This window comes from Erythrolamprus reginae, chromosome 12 (genome assembly GCF_031021105.1).
Source record: "Erythrolamprus reginae isolate rEryReg1 chromosome 12, rEryReg1.hap1, whole genome shotgun sequence".
Classification (NCBI taxonomy): domain Eukaryota; kingdom Metazoa; phylum Chordata; class Lepidosauria; order Squamata; family Dipsadidae; genus Erythrolamprus; species Erythrolamprus reginae.
Genome location: NC_091961.1, coordinates 30743204 through 30767877, shown reverse-complemented (window position 1 = coordinate 30767877; position 24674 = coordinate 30743204). Strand labels below are relative to the sequence as shown.

The 24674-nt window shown below is 41.4% G+C and overlaps 1 protein-coding gene across 1 annotated transcript in view; it reads left to right on the top strand.

The window, feature by feature from the left end:
- POU2F3 (POU class 2 homeobox 3) overlaps window positions 1–24674 on the top strand; it is a 72371-nt gene that overhangs the window by 39754 nt on the left and 7943 nt on the right. The window contains exons 4-6 of the mRNA XM_070765169.1: window positions 17743–17847; window positions 19590–19692; window positions 23422–23504. Coding sequence (XP_070621270.1) covers window positions 17743–17847; window positions 19590–19692; window positions 23422–23504 — 291 coding nt within the window. The remainder of the gene's footprint in view (window positions 1–17742; window positions 17848–19589; window positions 19693–23421; window positions 23505–24674) is intronic.

Genomic DNA, 24674 nt, shown 5'->3' with positions numbered 1-24674 from the left:
CGGCAGGAAAAAAAACAATTGCTGCCAACTTGCCTTCCATTCAGGACCCATATACTGCATGAGTCAAAAAAAGGGCGGTGAAAATATTTACTGACCCCTTGCATCCTGGACAAAAACTGTTTCAACTCCCACCCTCAAAATGTCGCTATGGAGCACTGCACACTAAGACAACTAGACAAAATAACAGTTTTTCCCCGAACGCCATCACTCTGTTAAACAAATAATTTCCTCAACACTGTCAAACTTTTTACTAAGTCTGTACTACTATTTCTACTAGTTTTTTCTCATCATTCCTAACACCCTTTTCCTCCAACTTAGGACTGTATGACTGTAACTTGTTGCTTGTATCCTAAGATTTTTATTAACATGGATTGTTTCTTCACTGCTTATTCAACCCCTATGACAATCATTAAGTGTTGTACCACATGATTCTTGACAAATCTATATTTTCTTTTATGTACACTGAGAGCATCTGCACCAAAGACAAATTCCTTGTGTGTCCAATCATGCTTGGCCAATAAAGAATTCTATTCTATTCTATTCTTCTTTTGGGATGTACTCACTTTTCCAAAACCGAGCACATATTATTCTAGCCGCTGTTAAGATATGGGTAATCAAATATTTATCTTTTTATTGGCCACTTGGCCAATAAAGAATCTTATTGTATTGTATTCTATTGTATTGTATTCTATTCTATTCCATTCCATTCTTCATTCCAATATTCTATTCTATTCTATTTTATTCTATTCCATTCCATTCTTCATTCCAATATTCTATTCTATTCTATAACCAATGGTGGACGTGGTCCATTTGAGTCTTACCGCAGCATAAGCCAGCAAGAATGTGATAAAGAGAAAAGACAGCTGTCACAACATCAGGAACAACAACAATTAGGACCAGCAAGGGAAAAAAAGGTGATAAGGAGAAAAGATGAGGAAGAGAGAAGGTGAAAGATAAGCACTCAGGTGGGAAGAGGTGTGGTTATGCCAAGCTTTGATGGGAAAGAGGAGAAACCTGAAATTAGTGGGCTATAGAGAAAGATCTCAGTAGCAACACCTGGAAAAAGGTCCAAGGATAACCAGGTGAGATCATTTAATATTTAAAATGTTTACCAGCCAGCTGGTCATATACCTTCAGAAAATACAGGTGTCATGGATGGTAGATCTGAAGAATTCACCAGGTGCTATAAAACAATGGTTCTCAACCTATTATTGGACCCCTTTTAACAGATAACAAATTAAAAGAGACCTTGGAGGTCATCTAGTCCAGGCGTAGGCAAAGTTGGCTCTTCTATGACATGTGGACTTCAACTCCCAGAATTCCTGAACTAGCATGATTGGCTCAGGGATTCTGGGAGTTGAAGTCCATAAGTCATAGAAGAGCCAACTTTCCCTACCTCTGATCCAGTCCACTCGCCCCGCCCAAGCAGGTGACCCTACACCATTTCTGACCAATGTCAGTCCAACGTCTTCTTGAAAGCCTCCTTAAACACGACCTAAGCATAGCCCATAAAATCAGCTGCTTCAACGTCCTTCCTGTCAAGGGGCATGCATAAGTGCACCAGCGTGCCTTCCGTCCCCTGTCCTAAGGTTTCTCTTTTACTAGTACAGTGGTACCTCTACTTAAGAACGCCTCTACTTAAGAACTTTTCTAGGTAAGAACCAAGATTCTTTTGCCTCTTCTCAAGAACCATTTTCTACTTAAGAACCTGAGCCCGGAAAAATTTCCCAGGAAATTTGAGAGCGGCACAAAAGCCCGGCCAGTTTCCTGCTAATTCCCCCTTTAATCCCAGCCATCTCGGGCTTTTCTGGGCTGCCAGAGGAGCCTTTTGGTAGTACCTAAGGAGGCTTTGGCAGCCCAGAGCGAACAAAGCGTTTTCCTTTCTCTGGGCGCTTGGAGAGGGAATAATCTCTGCCAGCACCCAGAGAAAAGAAACGTTCCCTTTGCTCTGGGCAGCGACTGTCCTCCTCCTCTTCTTCTTCCTCCTCCTCCTCCTCCTCCTCCCACCCAAATTCCGAGCTTTTATTTCATTCCTAATGGGTTAGCATGCATTATTTGCTTTTACATTGATTCCTATGGGAAAAATTGCTTATTTACTTACTTACTTACTTACTTACTTACTTACTTACTTACTTACTTACTTACTTACTTACTTATTTATTGGATTTGTATGCCGCCCCTCTCCGTAGACTCGGGGCGGCTAAAACAACATGAGACAATCCAATACTAAAACAGCTAAAAACCCTTACTTTAAAAACCAATCATACATACAAACATACCATACATAAATTGAAAAAGCCTAGGGGGAAAGAATATCTCAGTTTCCCCATGTCTAATGGCAGAGGTGGGTTTTAAGGAGCTTACGAATGGCCGCCCCGAGTTTGCGGAGAGGGGCGGCATATAAATCCAATAAATCTAATCTAATCTAAGAAGGGTGGGGGCTATTCTAATCTCTGGGGGGAGTTGGTTCCAGAGGGCCAACTTCTACTTACAAACTTTTCTGTTTAAGAACCTGGTCACGGAACGAATTAAGTTCTTAAGTATTATGTATATAAATACACTGCTCAAAAAAATAAATAAAGGGAACACTTAAACAACACAATATAACCCCAAGTCAATCAAACTTCTGTGAAATCAAACTGTCCACTTAGGAAGCAACACTGATTGACAATCAACTTCACCTGCTGTTGTGCACATTCAACTTTGTAGAGGACAAAGTATTCAATGAGAATATTTCATTCCTTCAGATCTAGGATGTGCTGTTTGAGTGTTTGCTTTATTTTTTGAGCAGTATATTATTATATATTTGTGTACCACCAATACGTACTTGACAAAGCAAACAAATTTTAAAAAATAGATCTGCTTTGAATCCCTACCTAAGGGGGTAACTTGGAGAAGGGTGGCTTCCATTTTCATTGGCAATTTCTTCGGTAACATGTAAGATGCCAAAGAGTGGTTGAGATCAAACATAGCTGGATTGGGCCTGTAAATACTTGCCTGGCTGGTGCCCTATATTGCTTTAGCAAAACAAAATAAAATCCGAATTGGACAGGTTATAGCCAATGTCAGTGTGACTTGGAGTCTTAATTACAGATGTTGGACCCAAGTGAAGGATCTTCCACCTTGGGTTTCTTGGAGAAGAGAGACCTCGTAAGCAAAGCTGAAGAATTTGCTGAGCTGACTCCTTGTTTTCCCTTTGAAACCGAATGTGCAGCAAGTGAAACCCAGGTAGAAATGCCAAGAGATGTTGAAAAAAAAAATGTGATAGCAGCATCAAAAATGTTAATGCGTCTGTTTTGAAACATCTCCTTGGACCTAAAGGAGTCAAGCTCACTTTGAAGCTCCTGGTTTGTTTGAGTTTTAAAAAACATTTTGATGGTATAGCATTTAGACTTTAGCAGGGGTAGGCAAAGTTGGCTCTTCTATGACATGTGGACTTCAACTCCCAGAATTCCTGAGCTAGCATGATCGGCTCAGGAATTCTGGGAGTTGAGGTCCACAAGTCATAGAAGGGCCAACTTTGTCTACCCCTGGACTTTAGACTTAGCTACCGCTTCACAGTACAGCCCTCTCTAAGTGGTTTACAGAGAGTCAACCTATTGCCCCCAATAATCTGGGTCCTCATTTGACCCACCTTGAAGGATGGGAGACTGAGTCAACCTTGAACCTACTGGGATTCGATCTGCCAAACTGCTGGCAGCTGGGGATCGGCAGAAGGAGTTTGCAGGACTGCACTCTAACCACTGCACCACCTTGGCTCCTATCCTCCTTCCCTCCCTCCCTTCTTTTCCTTCCTTCCTTTCTTCCTTCCTTTCCTCCCTTCCTCCCCTCTCCCTTCCATTTCATCCATAGCAATAGCATTAGCATTTAGACTTATATACTGCTTCACAGTGATTTACAGCCCTCTCTTAAGCAGTTTACTGAGAGTAAGCTGCCCCCAATAATCTGGGTCCTCATTTGACCCACCTCGGAAGAATGGAAGGCGGAGTGCACCTTGAGCCTACTGAGATTCGATCTGCCAAACTGCTGGCAGCTGGGGATCGGCAGAAGGAGTTTGCAGGACTGCACTCTAACCACTGCACCACCTAAGCATCTAAACACAGATGTTTAGGGGATTGGAGGCTATCACGGTTGCTGGAATTGGATAGGTCTCGTTTAATAGAAAGCAGAACCATGGGATGATATGATAGAAGTCTTCAAATATTTGAGGAGTTGTCACAAAGAAAAGGATCTCCACCAGGTGTTGATTTCTCCCAGTTTGGACCAGATCTCTTGAAAAATATGACATAGTATTTTCATTGGTCTTTTTACTCCATTTCCTTCACTGAATATCTAACAGCAAAACAGGGGGGAAATAATCTATGCAAAATACTTTCTTCTTGAAGGCTAGTTAGGAAGTTAAAACCTACTCATTCTTCTTAGTTTCCTCATGTTTTCATTGTAACATAAACTTTATTTGTAACTCAGATTTGAACTCTAAGTTCCTTGGTGCACTGTGAGCTTGGTTGTTTTCTTCTAGATTATTATTATTATTATTATTATTATTATTATTATTATTATTATTTATTAGATTTGTATGCCACCCTTCTCCGAAGACTCGGAGCAGCTCAAAAAGGAAATCCAATGATTAAAAAAGCAAAACAGTTAAAAACCCTTGATTTAAAAACACTCATACAACCCAAACAAACCATACATAAAACGGAACGGCCGAGGGGAATCAATTTCCCCATGCCTGGTGGCAAAGGTGGGTTTTTAGGAGTTTGTGAAAGGCAAGGAGGGTCGGGGAAGTCCTAATCTCTGGCGGGAATTGATTCCAGAGGGCTGAGGCTGCCACAGAGAAGGCTCTTCTCCTGGGTCCCACCAGATGACATTGTTTTGTCGATGGGACTCGGAGAAGACCAACTCTGTGGGACCAAAAGATGTTTTATTATCCAACCAGGTAACTTCTTCAGGGTTGGAATAGAGTTGGCTCTTTCTCCCACTCCCTTCTATCACCGATGATGTTACATAGTTGGATAATGAAACATCAGCAAGAAAACAACGAAGCTCAGAAAGCACCAAGGACTGCACAATTCACTATTGTCTTCTGCTATGTTGTTTGACAGATTAGGGTCAATTTTACTTTGTCATATGCATTCTGATTTGGCGTAGAATCACAAAGTCAAACCTAAGTCAATGTCGTCTGGCAGGACCCAGGGGAAGAGCCTTCTCTCTGGTGGCCCCGACCCTCTGGAACCAGTTCCCCCCAGAGATCAGAGTTGCCCCCACCCTCCTCGCCTTTCGTAAGCTCCTTAAAACCCACCTCCGTCGTCAGGTGTGGGGGAATTGAGATATTCTTCCCCCCCAGGCCTATACAATTTATGCATGGTATGTTTGTGGGTATGTCTGGTTTTTAATTATTTTAAATATTAGATTTTTTATATATAATACATATAAAAGAGAATAGACATGTAGTAATATATATAAAGAGAATATATAAAAATAGAGGACAAGATATACGAAAGGAAGAAAATATATATGATATATGAGATAAAGATAAATGCTGCTTTATTATTGTTGTTAGCCGCCCCGAGTCTACGGAGAGGGGCGGCATACAAATCTAATAAATAAATAAATAAATAAGAGTGAGGACCACATCCTGAGAACTGAGCTCCATAGAACATCCTAGGCTCATTATTTTTCAAGGCTAACTAAGTTCCAATTAGAAACACTGCACGAAGAGGCAGAAATATTGGCAGAAATATTCCCCTGTGTTGCAATTTCATTTTATTTCTACCAGGTTGCGGATTACGAGATAGCACGCTGGATTTCTCTACTCCTGATCTGGTCTCCTTCCATCATCTATTTTTGGCCTTTGCTCAACCTTGATCACTGTTCAAGTTAACACATGTCACAAGTGGCAATAGCATGGCTGTTAGTAGGTATAAGTTAGGACTGTTTGGCGTTACGGTGTCTATTTTGAGGGAAAGCTTTGGAGGAACATTGACAGATTGAGAAAGGAATAGCAAGTGGCTAGTGAGAAAGTTTTGTGCCAGAAAACGTGAGAAAATATTATTTAACTGAAAGAGTAGTAGATGCTTGGGACAAACTTCCAGCAGACGTGGTCGGTAAATCAACAGTCACTGAATTTAAACATGCCTGGCATAAACATCCATCCATCCTAAGATAAAATACAGGAAATGGTATAAAGGCAGACTAGATGGACCAGGAGGTCTTTTTCTGCCGTCAATCTTCTATATTTCTATGTTTCTAAAAAAGGAAGGAAGACGAGGTTTGGAGACCCTTCAAATCATGAATAAGGAGATGAATGTGAATGTCAGAAAGGAAGGAAGGATGGAGGGAGAAACCTCTCAGGGACGGGAGACCATGTGTCGATCGTATGAGGCAGGGCCACCACTAACCAACTTAAAGATCTTGAGCTTCCCATAGGGAAGAGGAATTCGCAGGTGTCAACCTTGTAACTCTTTCCAAAATCAAAAATTTCGACAGGTCTTTCTGTTTTTTCCCCCCCCCAAAAAATAAAATAAAAATGGTTAAGGAAGATGAGACGGCTTCGTGTTGATGCGAAGGCAGCGTAAATAAGACTTCTCAAGTTGGTTTGACAGGTCTGGAGGCATCTGCCTACTTTTGGCTATCTACACCTGTATCAGTGTTGTTCTCCTCAACCCTTCCCCTCTCGGGCCTGGCCCCGCATCGCTCCTCTTCCCGTAACTGGTTGAGGGTGAAGACAAATTTCATCCAACTGGGTTGATCCCCTGTCTTTCCCGGGCTCTTCTGCTTGCCAAAAGTTTTATGGATCGGTTACAAAGAGGACGTTGCTCCTCCGATTCTGATTAGTTGCATTCTGGCGATTTCACCTTTTTGCTAAGGACGAGCTGGAGCTGGTAATTACAGGCAGGTTGGGAGATGTTTTCCCTTCGTAATTCTTGTGAAATGTTTATGAAACACCTTCCTCCAAACGAGTTATGCAAGTCGGCTTTGATCTTCTTCCATCTCCCTCCATCTGTTGTTTCAAGGAGCTGTTGTTGGTGGTTGTTTTCTTTCATCCGTTTTGGGCACATTTCTGAGTGGCCCCAATAAGTCCATTCGGGGCATCTCCTGGAGCGACCTTCCCTACCTGGAAGCCTCCGTAGATAACGTTGGATTTCATCGTCCATCATTCCCGAGTAACATCACTGTATTTTATTTATTTTTTAGATTTTTTTTAATTGAATTTTTTGAAACAAAAAACAAACATAGAAACATAGAAGACTAACGGCAGAAAAAGACCTCATAGTCCATCTAGTCTGCCCTTATACTATTTTCTGTATTTTATCTTAGGATGGATACATGTTTATCCCAGGCATGTTTAAATTCAGTTACTGTGGATTTACCAACCACGTATGCTGGAAGTTTGTTCCAAGGATCTACTACTCTTTCAGTGAAATAATATTTTCTCACGTTGCTTTTGATCTTTCCCCCAACTAACTTCAGATTGTGTCCCCTTGTTCTTGGGTTCACTTTCCTATTAAAAACACTTCCCTCCTGAACCTGATTTAACCCTTTAATTTAAATGTTTCGATCATGTCCCCCCTTTTCCTTCTGTCCTCCAGACTCTACAGATGGAGTCCATTAAGTCTTTCCTGATACGATTTATGCTTAAGACCTTCCACCATTCTTGTAGCCCGTCTTTGGACAGAAACAAAAAATAGACACATCATACAATACAGACAAGCAGTTTACGGAAACTTGTACATTTTGAATTAATGTTGTTTTTACATTGCCTTTTCTGCATTGTCCTCTTTTATTTTGTTTGGTTTTTTCATTTCTGTTTTTTTCTCCATCCAATTGTATAATTTTCCCCATACGGTATAATAGTCGTTTCCCTGTTTGTTTTGCAATTCCATTGTCACTTTACTCATTTTTGCGCTTTCTAATATCTTTCTGATTACCATTTGTTCTTTTTTTTTTTAAAAAAAATAGTTTTTATTGAATTTCTTCTTTAAAAAGAACATATATCAAACGAAAAACGACAATACAATACAAAAATACAAACATCACAAAATCAACAACAACAAACATTTAAGAACAATATATCAATTTATACTTTATGAGGAGAAAAAATAAATCATTCTCTATTACAATTGTCAATATTATCCACATCCATTCAATAAAATTAGTATAAAATATTTTCATCTTCTGGCTTGAATATTCGGTGTCCTTTTACTTGTCTTAGTTATTGTTATCTTTTATTTTATTTATTTATTTATTGGATTTGTATGCCACCCCTCTCCGTAAATCTACTATTTTCTTACCGCCTTATGTTAAATTTATATTAAATGTTTAATATTCTAAAAAATATTTGTTCTATAGATATATTACACATATATATATAATGAATTTAATTTTATTTTTCAAAAATTCTTACCTATTGATTACCATTTGTTCTGTCGGTATATTTTATTTTTTCCCAATTCTGTGCACAGCTCAATCTTGCCGCTGTAAGTATATGAATTATAAGATATAAATTTGCCTTTTAATGATGCCCACTAACAATACCTAGTAGGTATATTTCTGGTTTTAATTCTAGTTTATGATTTAGTTCATGAGTTTTAGAGTGTGGGGGTGCTTATACATTGTTAAAGATGTCTGTATTTATTCTACTGGAGCAATAGGGCTATTTATTGCCTTTCCCCAAAGAGTAATTTATTTATCATATTTCTAGACTATCCTTCTCTAGGGGACTCAGGGTGTCTTACAACATAAAATCAATTCAAAATGACAGATAAAATTATAAACTCTGTTGTTGGAGATTACATCACATGCTTTCTTTGGGTTTATCCCGATGTTTAAACCAAACCATTCTGGTTAGTAAGCACTTAGGAGAGGAATTATTCTCCAGCCTCAAACATAGGAAACATTATTATTTTTTTAAGAGATGTAAATTAGGTTCATAACAATCCTAATTACTCTAAAAGATTATCTGGTTAATAAGCCAAAACACAAATTACATTTTAATGAATTTGTTACATGAGAAGTCAAACATGAATTTGAAACTAAATTCTTCTGCGCGCCACCGTTTTTAATTGGGTCATGCTTGGTATCTAAAATAAGTCTCAAACTCTAACTAAGCAACAGGAGGATTTTTTGAATGTAGGAACATAATCTGGGCCAGAATCCTGGCCTTTTCTAGTCCAATAGTCCATTCTCACAAAGGCCAATGAAATGGATTATTCGTCCAGCTGATGGACTTCAGAGGACCCCCAAATTTCAAACTAGCCCATAACTTGGAGATTCACCAAGACAGTCTTGTTTTAATTGTAGTTTATGGCACACCCAACTGGCAGGATTCATATCACATACATACTGCATTCAGTTTTAGTCACCACGATGCAAAAAGTATGTTGAGACTCTAGAAAAAGTGCAGAGAAGAGCAACAAAGATGATTAGGGGACTGGAGGCTAAAATATAGGAAGAACAATTGCAGGAACTGGGCATGGCTAGTTTGATGATAAGAAGGACCAGGGAAAACATGATAGCAGTCTTCCAATATCTCAGGGGTTGCCACAAAGAAGAAGGAATCAACCTATTCTCCAAAGCACTTGAGTGTAGAACAAGAAGCAATGGGTGGAAACTAAACAAGGAGAGAAGTAACTTAGAACCAAGGAGAAATTTCCTGACAATCAGAACAATTAATCAGTGGAACAGAAGTTGTGAATGCTCCAACACTGGAAGTTTTTAAGAAGATGTTGGATAACCATCTGTCTGAAGTAGTGTAGGTTTTCCTGTCTAAGAAGGGGGTTGGACTAGAAGACCTCCAAGGTCCCTTTCAACTTTGTTTTTATTACATTATCAGCCACAAAGGTAAGGAAATTTCCATATCTCCAGAGAGCTATGTTTGTTGAAAGCCAATGGACCCCTTCCAAACATCCTACTTCCTGGTTCTTGGTGTTTTCTTCACACGAAATATTCCAGGGTTGGCACGGAAGGAAAATTTGAGTCACCTCCTCTCGTTTTTACACCTCGGTTGATCTGATTAACTCATTTGAGGCTTCGATATCAGGAAGCCCTACACGATTTGGGTCTTTGTCTTGCTAATCTGCATCCGATTTTCTTATGGATCTGCATACGCAAGTAGGGTTTGGTTAAAAAACAAGGGATTGACTCTGTATGCCAACTTGGTTGACTTTGGAATGGATGGGTGACAGCAGGGGATGAGCAACCCTTCGGGAGAAACGTAGAAACCAAGTTTTTGCGAAGTTCTCCAAATGTGTTGCGGTTCTCCACGGACACAGTGGACCTGAGGAAAGAGACAGAGATTCAACACTTCAAAGGCGTTGAAGGGCCCATCTTGATTTGGCTTGACTTTCTAATGCCAATCTTCCCTTAGTTTTCCCATGTAGTTTAGAGCAGAGAGTCAACACACCCATATTTGTTGCTTGGAAGGCTTCCAAACTCTTCTCTCTTTGGCAGCAGGGGAGAAAAAAATTGATTTCATTTTGGAAAAGTCTTTCGTTCCTTCCACACTCCCGGCCATCGGATTCTCTTGTTCACAGGGAAAGGAGAAAGTATTTTTCTAGGAGCCAAATTCTTCTTCTTCTTCTTCTTCTTCTTCTTCTTCTTCTTCTTCTTCTTCTTCTTCTTCTTCTTCTTCTTCTTCTTCTTCTTCTTCTGCTTCTTTTTCTTCTTCTTCTTCTTCCTCTTCCTCTTCTTCTTCTTCTTCTTCTCCTTCTCCTTCTCCTTCTTCTCCTCCTCCTCCTCTTTCTCCTTCTCCTCCTCCTCCTTCTTCTTCTCCTCCTTCTTCTCTTCCTTCTTCTCCTCCTCCTCCTCCTTCTCTTCCTCCTTCTTCTCCTCCTCCTTCTCCTCTGTCTTCTTCTCCTCCTCTTTCTCCTCCTCCTTCTCCTTTTCCTCCTCCTCCTCCTCCGTCTTCTCCTCCTCCTTTCTCCTTCTCCTCCTCCTTCTCTTCCTTCTTCTTCTCCTCCTACTCCCACTCCTTCTTTTCTCTCTATATCTATATAATTTTTACCTGCTGGATATTTTGGGGGGGGGGTTGATTTAACGGAGCTGGCCTTGAAAAGACCACATGTATCTTCAGCCAGCTCCTTAGTACCTCCAGGAGTAAATGGCCAATTATTTGTGATGCAAGAACCTTCCTGGCAACCCGTTGAGAAAGAAGAAGGGATCAGAGGTATTACTTTTCTTGTTATCCTTAGTCCAGGGAATCCTCCTCTTCCTCCTCCTCCCCCCCTCCAATACTCAGTTGTATTGATGGGTAACAAAAGATCTCATAAGGTTGGGTGAGAAAAGATCTTCATAATGTTGCGGAAATATCAGAATGGCAGTCCACTTGGGCAGCAGAATCAGTTGCAAGAGAGAGCGGTTGGTTTTCATTGTAACCATCTTGCCTTGGAGGGGTTTTAATTTGCATTGGTGCCCTGATCTCGAGACCAGGAGGTCAAGGGCAAGATGCTGCAACTCTATACTAATAGTCAAAGAGGATAACAGAGTTGGAAGGAACCTTGGAGGTCTTGTAGTCCAGCCACTGCTCAAGCAGGAAATCCTATTCCATTTCCCCCAAAATTGTGTCCAATATTTTCTTGAAAAACTCCAAGTGATTCAGCATCCTCTTTCCTTTCTTTTTATTTCTCTTCTTTCTCTTTCCTTCCTTCCTTCCTTCCTTTCTTCTTTTCTTCCTTCATTCCTTCCTTCCTTTCTTTCTTTCTTCTTTCCTTCCTTCCTTTCATTCTCTCTCTCCTTTCTCTTTTTCTTTCTGCTCTTTCTTTCTGCTCTTTCTTTTTCTTTATTCTTTCCTTCTCCTTTCTTTTTTCCTCCTCTTTCTTCCTTTCTCCTTTTTTCTCCTTTCTTTTTCTTCCTTCTTTTTCTTTCTCCTCTTTTTTCTCCTCTTTCTCTTTTCTTTCTTCTCTTTCTTTCTCTCTCCTCTTTCTTTTTTCTTTCTCTTTTTCTTTCTCCTCTTACTTTCTTTTTTCTTTCTCTTTTTCTTTCTCCACTTCCTTTCTTCTTTCCTCTCTTTTTCTTTGTTTCTCCTTTCTCTTTTTATTTCTCCACTTTCTTGTTCTTTCTTTCTCTCCTGCACTGTATCATTCCCACCATAAAAGCACTTTCCTCCTTGTTTCACAGGTTTTTTTTAATTCTCTCTCTCCCTCTCCCTCCCTCCCTCCCTCCCTCCCTCCCTCCCTCTCTCTCTCTCTCTCTCTCTCTCTCTGCCATCTCGCCCTCTGCTGGTCTTGGGGTGTATTGCACAAATGGCATGCTTTTTTCTCTGTTTTATGTATATTGAGAGTTTATGCATTGAAGACAAATTCCTTGTGTGTCCAATCACACTTGGCCAATAAAGAATTCTGATCTGTTCTGTTCTATGCTATTCTCTATTTATTCTAATCTCTATTTTCTTATTCTCCTCTTCTCTTCTTCGCCTCTTCTCTTCCCTTCCCTTTCCTTCCCTTCCCTTCTATTCCATTCCATGCTATTCTATGCTATTTTCTAGTTATTCCAATCTCTATCCTCTTCTTCTCTTCTCTTCTCCTCACTTCCCCTCCTCTCCCCTCCCTTCCCATTCCATTCTAGGATAATTTTTTCAAAATCAAGAAGTCATGTGAGCCTCCTCCCAGGGGGCTGACCCAGCTTAAATATTAATTGTGTAATAACCAAAAAAAAATGCATTTACCAAAACGAAAAACCCATTGAAAGACAATTTGGGGCAATGTTGGCGTCAATCATTTTAGGTGAATAAATGACCTTTCTGCATCTTCTAGATGAATAAATCATCTTTCCGCCAATTACAAGCGAACACTTATAATGAACCATCGCCTCTGCAAAGGATGACTTTGCAATTTGCTGAAGCAGAGAAGGTTTTCGTCTTTCATCTTTTCCCGTTTTGCAATGATGGATAAACTTGCTGAGTTCTGCTGACTCAGACCGACTGAGGAAAATTATCCTAGATTAATGACAGGATAGAAACATAGAAACATAGAAACATAGAAACATAGAAGACTGACGGCAGAAAAAGACCTCCTGGTCCATCTAGTCTGCCCTTATACTATTTCCTGTATTTTATCTTAGGGTGGATCTATGTTTACCCCAGGCATGTTTCAATTCAGTTCCTGTGCATTGACCAACCACGTCTGCTGGACGTTTGTTCCAAGGATCTGCTACTCTTTCAGTGAAATAATATTTTCTCCTGTTGCTTCTGATCTTTCCCCCAACTGACTTCAGATTGTGCCCCCTTGTTCTTGTGTTCACTTTCCTATTAAAAACACTTCCCTCCTGGACCTTATTTAACCCTTTAACATATTTAAATGTTTTGATCATGTCCCCCCTTTCCCTTCTGTCCTCCAGACTAGACAGATTAAGTTCATTAAGTCTTTCTTGATACGTTTTATGCTTAAGACCTTCCACCATTTTTGCACCCCGTCTTTGGATGAAAAAGGATGAAAAAGAAATGATGAATCGGGCCCAGGGACAAGTCGAAAGGGCTTGGGGGCAGAAGTATCTGATCACGAAGTGGTTTAATCATCTCAAATGATCCCATTCTTCTATTTGGATGAAGCAGGCTCATTCACCAGTTCAGAAGAGCTGAAGAATTGATTGGATAATTGCCTTTACTTCATTTTCTTCATTTCTTTAGCAGAACCTGTCCTACCATCTTGTGTCTGTTTTATTTCTGACATGATATTTTAGAGGCAAAGATTTGCTTACAATTGTGTGTGTTCATTCTTTTAGCTATTTCTAAGCCACAGTTGGGGAGAGAGGGAAAATGGATATTTTTAAGAAAGCCTTTCTAAAGATTAGCCTAAAAATTAGTATACGCACAAATATACATGTATACACACAATGTGTGAATACGCACACACATCAATACACAGTGTACACATACACTATTTTTTTACGTTAGTCTATAGATAGATAGATAGATAGATAGATAGATAGATAGATAGATAGATAGATAGATAGATAGATAGATGATAGGTGGGTGGGTGGATGGATAGATAGATGGAGGGAGGGAGGGATAGCTAGATAGATACATGGATGGGTAGGTAGATAGATAGATAGGTAGGTAGGTAGGTAGGTAGGTAGGTAGATAGATAGATAGATAGATAGATAGATAGATAGATAGATAGATAGATAGATAGATAGAAAAACTACTGACAGAATTTTAACTGGGCTCATCAAGCTTTCAATTGAAAATACTAAATTGAAGAGCTTTTAAATTTGTTCCAGAATGCAATTTGATACACTAAAGAAATAACACCCTATAAAAAGCCAGAATATTCTCACTTGAATCAAGATTTCCCTCAAAATATCCCAAAAACGTTTGGAGACTTATTATAGAAAATAGAAATAGAAATAGAATTCTTTATTGGCCAAGTGTGATTGGACACACAAGGAATTTTTGACAGATGCTCTCAGTGTATATATAGATATGAAACACTTATTTGGCCACAATAAATATGCACCAGCAAAGTGACTACATTTTTTTATTTAGAATTATTTAGAATTAGCGGTAAACTTTTATCACCAGCGGTTTCATCGTGCCAGTCCTTCAGAAAGGATGTCAAGGTGCAGTCCTTCCCATTTATCCTTTTAGATGGTTTTGATGATGGTTTTATTGTATAATTATTGTTTCAACTTCTAAGTGGATGATTGTTTAATTGAGCTTCCAACCTGTCTGTCTTTGGCTTCATTGCTGGTTGCCTTGAGCACCATATGCTTCGTTGGAATGACAAGAGAAGATGCTGTGAACCAAGCAAAAGCTTGATGGCATCTTAAAAGGCTCACCAAGTTTTTAAAAAAATGCTTTGTTCTTTTCCTTGTTTGAGGCACCACAAATATCTGAACTGGGTTTTGCTGCAGAAGACTAGCTTATCCTCCTTTGGGTCATTCATCTTCAACCAGGCTAGAGTAGGTCAAAGTAGGGTTGAGGGACCTTCTCTTCCACAATGGTAGTTGGAGACATCTTGCTCCTTTATGGGGTAGAATCATGTTGTGATCATTCTAGTGGTTCTTTCCTTCCTCTGGAAGAATCTGGAAGAGTGGGCCTTCTCCGGGTCCCGTCAACTAAACAATGTTGGTTGGCGGGCCCCAGGGGAAGAGCCTTCTCTGTGGCGGCACCGGCTCTCTGGAACCAACTCCCCCCAGAGATTAGAACTGCCCGTACTCTTCCTGCCTTCCGTAAACTACTTAAAACCCACCTTTGCCGTCAGGCATGGGGGAATTGAAACACCTCCCCCAGGCATGTTCAATTTATACATGGTATGCTTGTGTGTGTGTCTGTTAGTATATGGGGTTCTTTTAAATCTTTAAATATTTTAAAGTTATTTGGATTATTTATGATTTGTTCTATCTTGTTGTGAGCCGCCCCGAGTCTTCGGAGAGGGGCGGCATACAAATCTAATAAATAAATAAATGAATGAATGAATGAATGAATGAATGAATGAATAAATAAATAAATAAATAAATAAATAAATAAATAAGTAAAAAATTTAACTACTGTATTTTTCAGAGTATAAGACACACCATAGTTTTTGGGGAGGAAAATAGGGAAAAGAACCTGGCTGTGTTTGACTCATGAATCTGAACCAAACCAAACTCCGAATAACAGAGTTGGAAGGGACCTTGGAGGTCTTCTAGTCCAACCCCTGCTGAAGCAGGAGATCATACACCATTCTGAACAAACGGTTGTCCAATCTCTTCTTGAAAAACCTCCAGTGTTGGAGTGCCCACAACTTCTGGAGGCATCTCAAACGCTTTGGACGGCTGTTGTCTTCTCCTTCCCCTGTTTATCAAAGCACTCATCACTTAGACAAACATTTGGCTTTGTTTCCAAAGAGATTATACCAAGTGCCTGATACAGACCTGTCTGGCAGAAGTTGTGATGATATTTTGTGCATCAGGATGTTATTATTCAAATGTCATGACTGTTCATGCCATTGCTTGGAGGACATCCTGATGGACAGGATATTGCTTTAGAGTCAGGATTGGAAGTGGTCTTCCAACTCATGTTTAGCTTAAGAAGCAAAATATTGGAATTGCTTTTTTATAAAGACACAAATTGAGTTTCAGCAATTCAACGCCTGGAATTCACTACCTGACTCTGTCGTTTCTTCCCCCAACTCCCAAAATCTTCAAACTTAAATTGTCTATAGATGACCTCTCCCCTTTTCTAAGAGGTCTGTAAGAGGTGTGCATAAGTGCACCATTGTGCCTACCATCCCTGTCCTACTGTCCTATTATCTTTTTTATCATTTATCATACAGTGGTACCTCTACTTAAGAACTTAATTCATTCCTTGACCAGGTTCTTAAGTAGAAATGTTTGTGAGGAGAAGCAATTTTCCCCATAGGTATCAATGTAAAAGCAAATAAGGCAAACCCCTTAGGAAAGAAATAAAAGCTCGGAATTTTGTGGGAGGAGGAGGAAGAAGAAGAGGAGGAGGAGGACAGTCGCTGCCCAGAGCGAAGGGAGCATTTCTTTTCTCTGGGCGCTGGCAGAAGTTTATTCCCTCTCCAAGAGCCCAGAGAAAGGAAAATGCTTCGTTCACTCTGGGCTGCCAAAGCCTCCTTAAGCGCCACCAAAAGGCTCCTCTGGCAGCTCAGAAAAGTAATTAATTAATTAAAAACAAATCTGAAGTCTCTCACAAGAAGAGTGGAATCTCTTGAGTGAACATTCAAATATTTCACAGCTCACATTAGAGAAACATCTTTCGGCTGTGGCAAGGGGGGCGTTTGCCCAGGTTTGCCTGGTGCACCAGTTGCGGCCCTACTTGGACCGGGACTCACTGCTCACAGTCACTCATGCCCTCATCACCTCGAGGATCTATTACTGTAACGCTCTCTAGATGGGGCTACCTTTGAAAAGTGTTCGGAAACTTCAGGTCATGCAGAATGCAGCCACGACAGCAATCATGGGCTTCCCTAAATATGCCCATGTTACACCAACACTCCGCAGTCTGCATTGGTTGCCGATCAGTTTCCGGTCACAATTCAAAGTGTTGGTTATGACCTATAAAACCCTTCATGGCATCGGACCAGATTATCTCAGGGACCGCCTTCTGCTGCACGAATCCCAGCGACCAGTTAGGTCCCACAGAGTGGGTCTTCTCCAGGTCCCGTCAACTAAACAATGCCGCTTGGCGGGCCCCAGGGGAAGAGCCTTCTCTGTGGTGGCCCTGGCCCTCTGGAACCAACTTCCCCCAGAGATTAGAATTGCTCCCACCCTCCTTGCCTTTCGTAAGCTACTTAAAACCCACCTCTGCCACCAGGCATGGGGGAATTGAGACCCTCTTTCCCCCTAGGCCTTTACAATTTTATGCATGGTATGTCTGTATGTATGTTTGGTTTTACAATAAGGGTTTTTAACTGTTTTAATATTGGATTGTTATATGCTGTTTACTACTGTTGTTAGCCGCCCTGAGTCTACAGAGAGGGGCGGCATACAAATCCAATCCAATCAAATTTCATTAGAAATCAGTCTGGGGGGGGGGAGAAATGAGATCTCCATGAAAATGTAGGCATTTAAATCTCTCTTCCCTCGAGGTTCTTTATCCCCTGCTTTGTAAATTGTCCCGACATAAATTGAAGAGCAATCCAATCACTTTAAGCAGAGAGCATGCCAATCACTTTGAGTAGACTGTAATCCTACAGCAAGTCAGTTGAAGCCATCACATAATATTCTCCAGTTTGGTGCTTGACGTGGGTTTGACGTTGATTTCTTTTCACCAGGGTTTTCTTCTGCTTTTCCTTTCAGATTAAAACAGAAGACCTCACCGAGTCCTTGCAAATGTCCCTCTCTTCCCGATCCGGTCACCTAGCTCAGGGATCTTCCATGATGCCTGGAGGACAAATTCCTGGGGTGAGAGATAGCACTCTTCCAAAATTCTTACTACCACACTGCGGGTGTGGCTTATTTTGTGGGTGTGGCTTGAAGGCCGTGTGACCGGGTGGGAGTGGCTTGCCAGCCATGTGACCAGATGGGAGTGTCTTGAAAATCATGTGACTTGACCAAGGATTTTCCAAGACCCTCAAAGCAATCCCCATATCAATGGACTCAATACAAGCAGGTCATCGAATTCACCCACATCCTGGAAGTGAGCATCTATAGAAGAGTGAATTGCAGAAACATCTCGCTTAGAATTTTGAAAGCACGTTTTGAGAGGGTGGAAATTTGGGTGTGTCTTATACTCCGAATGTAGAAAGCACATCTAAAAGTCTTCGGAGAGGGGCGGCATACAAATCTAATAAATAATAATAAATAATAATAATAAAAGAGGGTGGAAATTTGGGTGCATCTTATACTCCGAATGTAGAAAGCACATCTAAAAATCTTCGGAGAGGGGCGGCATACAAATCTAATAAATAATATTAGATTTGTGGCGAGGGGGGCATTTGCCCAGGTTCGCCTGGTGCACCAGTTGCGGCCCTATCTGGACCGGGACTCACTGCTCACAGTCACTCATGCCCTCGTCACCTCGAGATTCGACTACTGTAATGCTCTCTACATGGGGCTACCTTTGAAAAGTGTTCGGAAACTTCAGATCGTGCAGAATGCAGCTGTGAGAGCAGTCATGGGCTTCCCAAGATATGCCCATGTTACACCAACACTCCGCAGTCTGCATTGGTTGCCGATCAATTTCAGGGCACAATTCAAAGTGTTGGTTATGACCTATAAAGCCCTTCATGGCATCGGACCAGAATATCTCCGGGACCGCCTTCTGCCGCACAAATCCCAGCAACCGGTTAGGTCCCACAGAGTGGATCTTCTCCGGGTCCCGTCAACCAAACAATGTCGTCTGGCGGGACCCAGGGGAAGAGCCTTCTCTGTGGCGGCCCCGACTCTCTGGAACCAGCTCCCCCCAGAGATTAGAACTGCCCCTACCCTCCTCGCCTTTCGTAAACTCCTTAAAACCCACCTTTGTCGTCAGGCATGGGGGAACTGAGATATCTCCCCTGGGCCTATACAATTTATGTATGGTATGCTTGTATGTATGTCTGCTTAATAATGGGGGTTTTTAAATATCTTAAATTGTAAATTATTAGATTTGTTATGAACTGTTTTTATTGTGTTGTGAGCCGCCCCGAGTCTACGGAGAGGGGCGGCATACAAATCTAATAAACAAACATAAACAAACATATAGTGAGTTCTAACTTCTGAGTGATGGGCCATGTTTTTCGGTCCAAGGTCTTACTGCCTTGGGTGGAGAAAGGATGCTCAGCCCCAAACAGGGCAGGACCAGAGAACTAAGTTTAGTCTGCTTTCATTTATATTTAAATTTAATTAAAATTAAACCGAGTAAAGGTGAGGGCTGTCCAGTCGTGGTTAATAATGCACTTAATATTTCCACTGCTGATGTCACATTGAGAATCACACTTCGGGCCACACCTTTTAGAGAAAGCCACTGCCAGGCCAAAAGTCGCCATGTGGAGTTAGAGGCTTTGGCCTGTTACAGTAGCACAGTACAGTGGCACCTCTACCTAAGAATGCCTCTACTTACAAACTTTTCTAGATAAGAACCAGGGGTTGAAGATTTTTGGCCAATCAGGAATTCTATCCTGGTTATTCTATTCTGGCATCTGACTTGTCTTCTTCTCCCTCAGAATGTGAATTCGCTTCATACTTTGCAGCAACTCGTACAAGTCCCGGCGCCTATGCAGTCTGTCCCACTATTCTTGCTTTCTCAAGGCCCAGCAGGACAACAAGGTAAGGTGAACATCTCTAGATGTTGGTTGGTTTCTATCGTGCCTGGGTCTGATGTCTATTAGCAGGGGTCTCCAAACTTGGCCACTTTTAAAACTTTTGGATTTCAACTCCCAGAATCCTTGGTCCTGGACACCTTCCACCCAGCCTTAATCTCAAGACTACTGAAGGCCCTCAAGTTCAGGAGGTCTTATTGCCATGAGAACAACATTTCCCCCTTAGCCAACTAGATGTTTGGTAACACAACAGCTGTCCTTGTTCATCCTCCATCAGAATAGGGATGACTGTGATCTTATTATGAACAGATCTGGCATTTCAGAATCCAAGGTCACCAGCAATCCAGCCCACCAGGACCAAGAATTTAGCTGAGCCACCAAAGAGCTCATTTAATGTTGATGAGGAGGAGGAGGAGGAGGAGGAGGAGAGGAAGAAGGAGGAGGAGGAGGAGGAGGAGGAGGAAGAGGAGAAGAAGAAGAAGAAGAAGAAGAAGAAGAAGAAGAAGAAGAAGAAGAAGAAGAAGAAGAAGAAGAAGAAGAAGAAAGAGTTGGAAGGGACTTGGAGGTCTCCTAGTCCAACCTCCTGCTTAGGCAGGAAACCCTAAATTTCTCCTAGCCTGGAGTGGCCAGCTCTTCTGCTTCCTGATACCTCCAATGACTTGTTAAAAAAGCAAATGGTTTGGGAGTCAAAGTTCAGGACAAGTCTGCCGCGATGCCTGGAGCCACGGAGTCACGGTTCCATGAGCCACCTGTCAATCTTCTCCTTTGGGGACTGGATAATATCACCGCTCATCTTTTCTTGCCCAAACCTTCCCCAACCCACAGGAAGCAATTTATCCAGGTATTAGGGCCAAATCAGCCACCGTACAGCCGGGAAGCAAAGCCACGGGGCTCGTTTTAAGATCTTATCTGGCTCGAATGTTGTAAACTTATTAAACAACGGTGTGGAGCAGTCGCCAAGGCTTTCTCGAGCCACTGCAGGGATTGTGCATCTAATTGTGCTGACAAGCGGTGTCCCTGATTTGCAACTTTTTCCAGGCAGCTGAAACTCAAAGCAGTTCCTGCCCTGTGGTGGTTTCAACAGTTCTGTTTTGTTTCCTTTCCTCTGGAGACATGACATCAGAAGTGAGGGTTTTGCTGAAGGGAGGGGGGGCCAGATCAGGATTACACAGGCCAGGAGGAGAAACCCAAAAGGGAATTCGGGGTGACTCATTTTGTAGTGACGGGCATGAGCAGAATCAAGGAGAGAAGCAACCTATAGCATTTAGACTTATATACTGCTTCCTAGGGCTTTTTACAGCCCTCTCTAAGAGGTTTACAGAGTCAGAAAAATTGCCCCCAACAATCTGGGTCCTCATTTGACCCACCTCGGATGGATGGATGGATGGATGGATGGATGGATGGATGGATGGATGGATGGAAGGAAGGAAGGAAGGAAGAATGGAAGAATGGAAGGAAGGAAGGCAGGAGGAGGAGGAGGAAGGAAGGAAGGAAGGAAGGAAGGAAGGAAGGAAGGAAGGAAGGAAGGAAGGAAGGAAGGAAAGCAATAGCATTTAGACCTATATACTGCTTCATAGTGCTTCATAGGATGGAAGGCTAAGTCAACCTTGAGACTGTGGTAGGATTTGATCTGCTGAACTACAGCTAGCAGTTAGCAGAAGTAGCCTGCAGTGCTGCACTCTAACCACTGTGCCACCCAGCTCTTCTAACCTTCTAACCTTCCTTCCTTCTTCAACCTTCCTTCCGTTCTCCCTTCCTTCCTCCCTTCACAATAGCAATAGCATTTAGACTTATATCCCACTTCATGAAGGATGGAAGGCTGAGTCAACAGATGGTGGCAGTCAGCTGAAGTACTGCACCACTCGGGCTCTAGACCTAGACCTAAGGAGAAATTTCCTGAAGGTTAGAACAATTAACTTCCAATATCTCAAAGCTCCAATATTTGAAGGGTTGCCCCAAAGAAGAGGGAGTCAAGCTATTCTCCAAAGAACCTGAGAGCAGAACAAGAAGCAATGGGTGGAAACTAATCAAGGAGAGAAGCAACTTAGAACTAAGGAGAAACTTCATGAAACAGGAGGAAGAATTGCTAGCAAGGCAGCTGTCGGAGAAAAGAAACGGAGTCCAGGGCAGAAAGGAAATTTGAAAAAATGTCTCAGCCTAAATTGACCCAGAATTTAGGAGAAATTTCCTAACTGTGAGAACCATTAATCAGTGGAACAGCTTGCCTCCAGAGGTTGTGAATGCTCCAACACTGGAAGTTTTTAAGATGTTGGATAACCATTTATCTGAAGTGGAATAGGGTCCCCTGCTCAAGCAAGGGGTTGGACTAGAAGACCTCCAAGGTCCCTTCCAGCTCTGTTATTCTGAAGGAGATGAGTTGGGTGAAAACCTACGAGCGATGGTACCAGCCAATATGCAGGCTGAAATATGAGTCTGCAACCACCTCGACTTGCCACACATGTTGTGCAACAGGAAGAGTTCAAGACACGGCTGGAGATTTTGCTGTGCTCAACCTTTTCTTTTCTTTTAATGAAAGCACCCAACCTGTTTTCACCTCGCGCAACCATCCCCGGACGTTACTAGAGCCGTTTTGTCTGTTCGGTGGCAGGCAATTCGAGGCACGGATATGACTTTGTTGCCTCACTGTTGTCGTCAAGTCGCCTCCAGGAAATTGTCGCATTGTCCCAGCCACGCGACTGTGAGACAGGGATGGTGGCACCTGACTTAACGTGCCCCAACCTGGCTGGGAGGGATGGGGAGTTGTGATGCAACCTGTGGGGTGGGTAGATGCTAGACAGGGAGTCCTCGACGTAGGAACACAATGGAGCCCCAAATCTGTGTGGCCAAGGGAGACATTTGTTAAGGGAGCTTTGCCCCTCTCCACCCTTGCAAAATGAATCACTGCAGTTGTGTTACGTTAGTCACAGGGTGGTTAAGTGGATCTATATCTATAAATAAATTCATCCATCCATTCATTCAATTTCCATGCTGCCCAGCTGCCAGGAGGGCTCCACTCAGTATTTAAGAAAAGTAAACCTCCATTTTGAACTTCAAAAGTAAACTTTATTAAATCAGCCTCCAGAAGCTGTGAATGTTCCAACACTGGAAGTTTTAAAGAAAACAAAGGATTCAATGAGAATATTTCATTCATTCAGATCTAGGATGGGTTCTTTGAGTGTTCCCTTTATTTTTTTGAGCAATGTATATTCCATGTTCCATATTCCATATTCCATTCTATTTATTTTCTATATTCTATTCTATTCTATTCTATTCTATTCTAGCCTAGCCTAGTCTAGTCTAGTCTACTCTAGTCTAGTCAGGTCTATTCTATTCTACTCTGCTCTGCTCTGCTCTGCTCTGCTCTGCTCTACTCTACTCTACTCTACTCTACTCTATTCTACTCTACTCCACTCCACTCCACTCCACTCTATTCTAATTCTCCTCTCTGTTTTTCATTTTGAGCAGTTCCTACTTGTAGCCCGTTAGTGATCTGGGGGGAGAAGGGCTAATTTGCACGAGCATCTCTCTGTTGTTGACTAACCAAATTATGAAATGTTGCAATGTAAACAGCGACGGCAAGAGGCAACTTGTCACCCAAAGAATGGACCAGTGGGAGAAAAGCAGGGGCATCTTTGGGGACTATGAAATTTGGGATACGGGTCAATGACCTGATCTGGACCTGGTTGGGCTTGGTGGAACCAAAGTATGTGACCGAATTTTTCTCCGTCTCTTTCAGCTCTTCCATCAAACCTTCTCTCCTTTCCTCAGCAGCAAAGTAGCCTCTTGCTCCCACAACATGGACATAGCTTAGCATCTCAGGTAAATGCCATCAACTAACAGAAGCAAAGTCTCACTGGGACATGCTTTTTTTAAAGTTTTTTTTATTGAATTCTTTTGAAACATAAAACATAGACAAAAATAAAGAGAGTAAATAGACAATACACAAAATTGCAAAAGCATTTATATACTTAAAATATGGTTATTTTTATAATTCCTCGTCTACAATTCCCCCTTTAACTTTACTTAGTTGTTTTGTTTCCATTTTCTCCTCTGTCCATTTGCAAAAATTTTCCAAAAACGGTATAGTCTTCATTCTCCTGCTTATTCTGCAATTCTGGTGTAATTTTATTCATTTTTGCGCATTCTAGTATTTGTTCTGTTGACATGTTCTATTTCTTCCAATTTTGTGCAAATAAAGACAAACTTTAAGTGAATGGCGCCAAACTCGATTTCAGAAAATATGACTTAAGCCACAGAGTGATCAATGCTTGGAATGTTCCCCGACTCTGTGGTTTCTTCCCCAAACCCCCAAAACTTTAACCTTAGATAGACTGTCTACCATTGACCTCACCCCATTCTCAAGGGGTCTTTAAGGGGGCGTGCATAAGTGCACCAGCGTGCCTACCATCCCTGTCCTATCGATCCCATTTATTCTTTTTAAAAATATATACTTTATTAGATTATTTTTTTAAAAAAAACAGGGAAAAGGGGGATGGGAATACAAAAAAGAAAAGTGGGAGGGGGAGGGGGTAAACAGTATTTTTATACAGCGACTTATATATATTATTGTATATACATTACAAACATTTGTCTATATGTAAATATTTTGTATTCAATATTTTTATTTGAATAATCTTATAGCTGTAGTATTTAATAGTCCAAGAATAGCGTGGAAAGAAGAAGTGATTGGAGGTGGGATAGAAAAGGAAAGAGGATAGAAAGAAAAGAAGAAGAAAGGGAGAAGAAAGGAAAAAGAGAGAGAAGAGGTGGTACCTGCAAACTAGCAGGCATTTGGATTGTGACGACTTAGTTTGATTATATTCTTGATTAAGAATATCTCATGGGGAAGGAAGGAAGGAAGGAGGAAGGAAGGAAGGAAGGGAGGAAAGAGATGGGAGGGAGGGAGGGAGGGAGGAAGGAAGGATCCACACTAACTTAAACATGCCTGGGATAAACATAGATCCATCCTAAGATACAATACAGGAAATA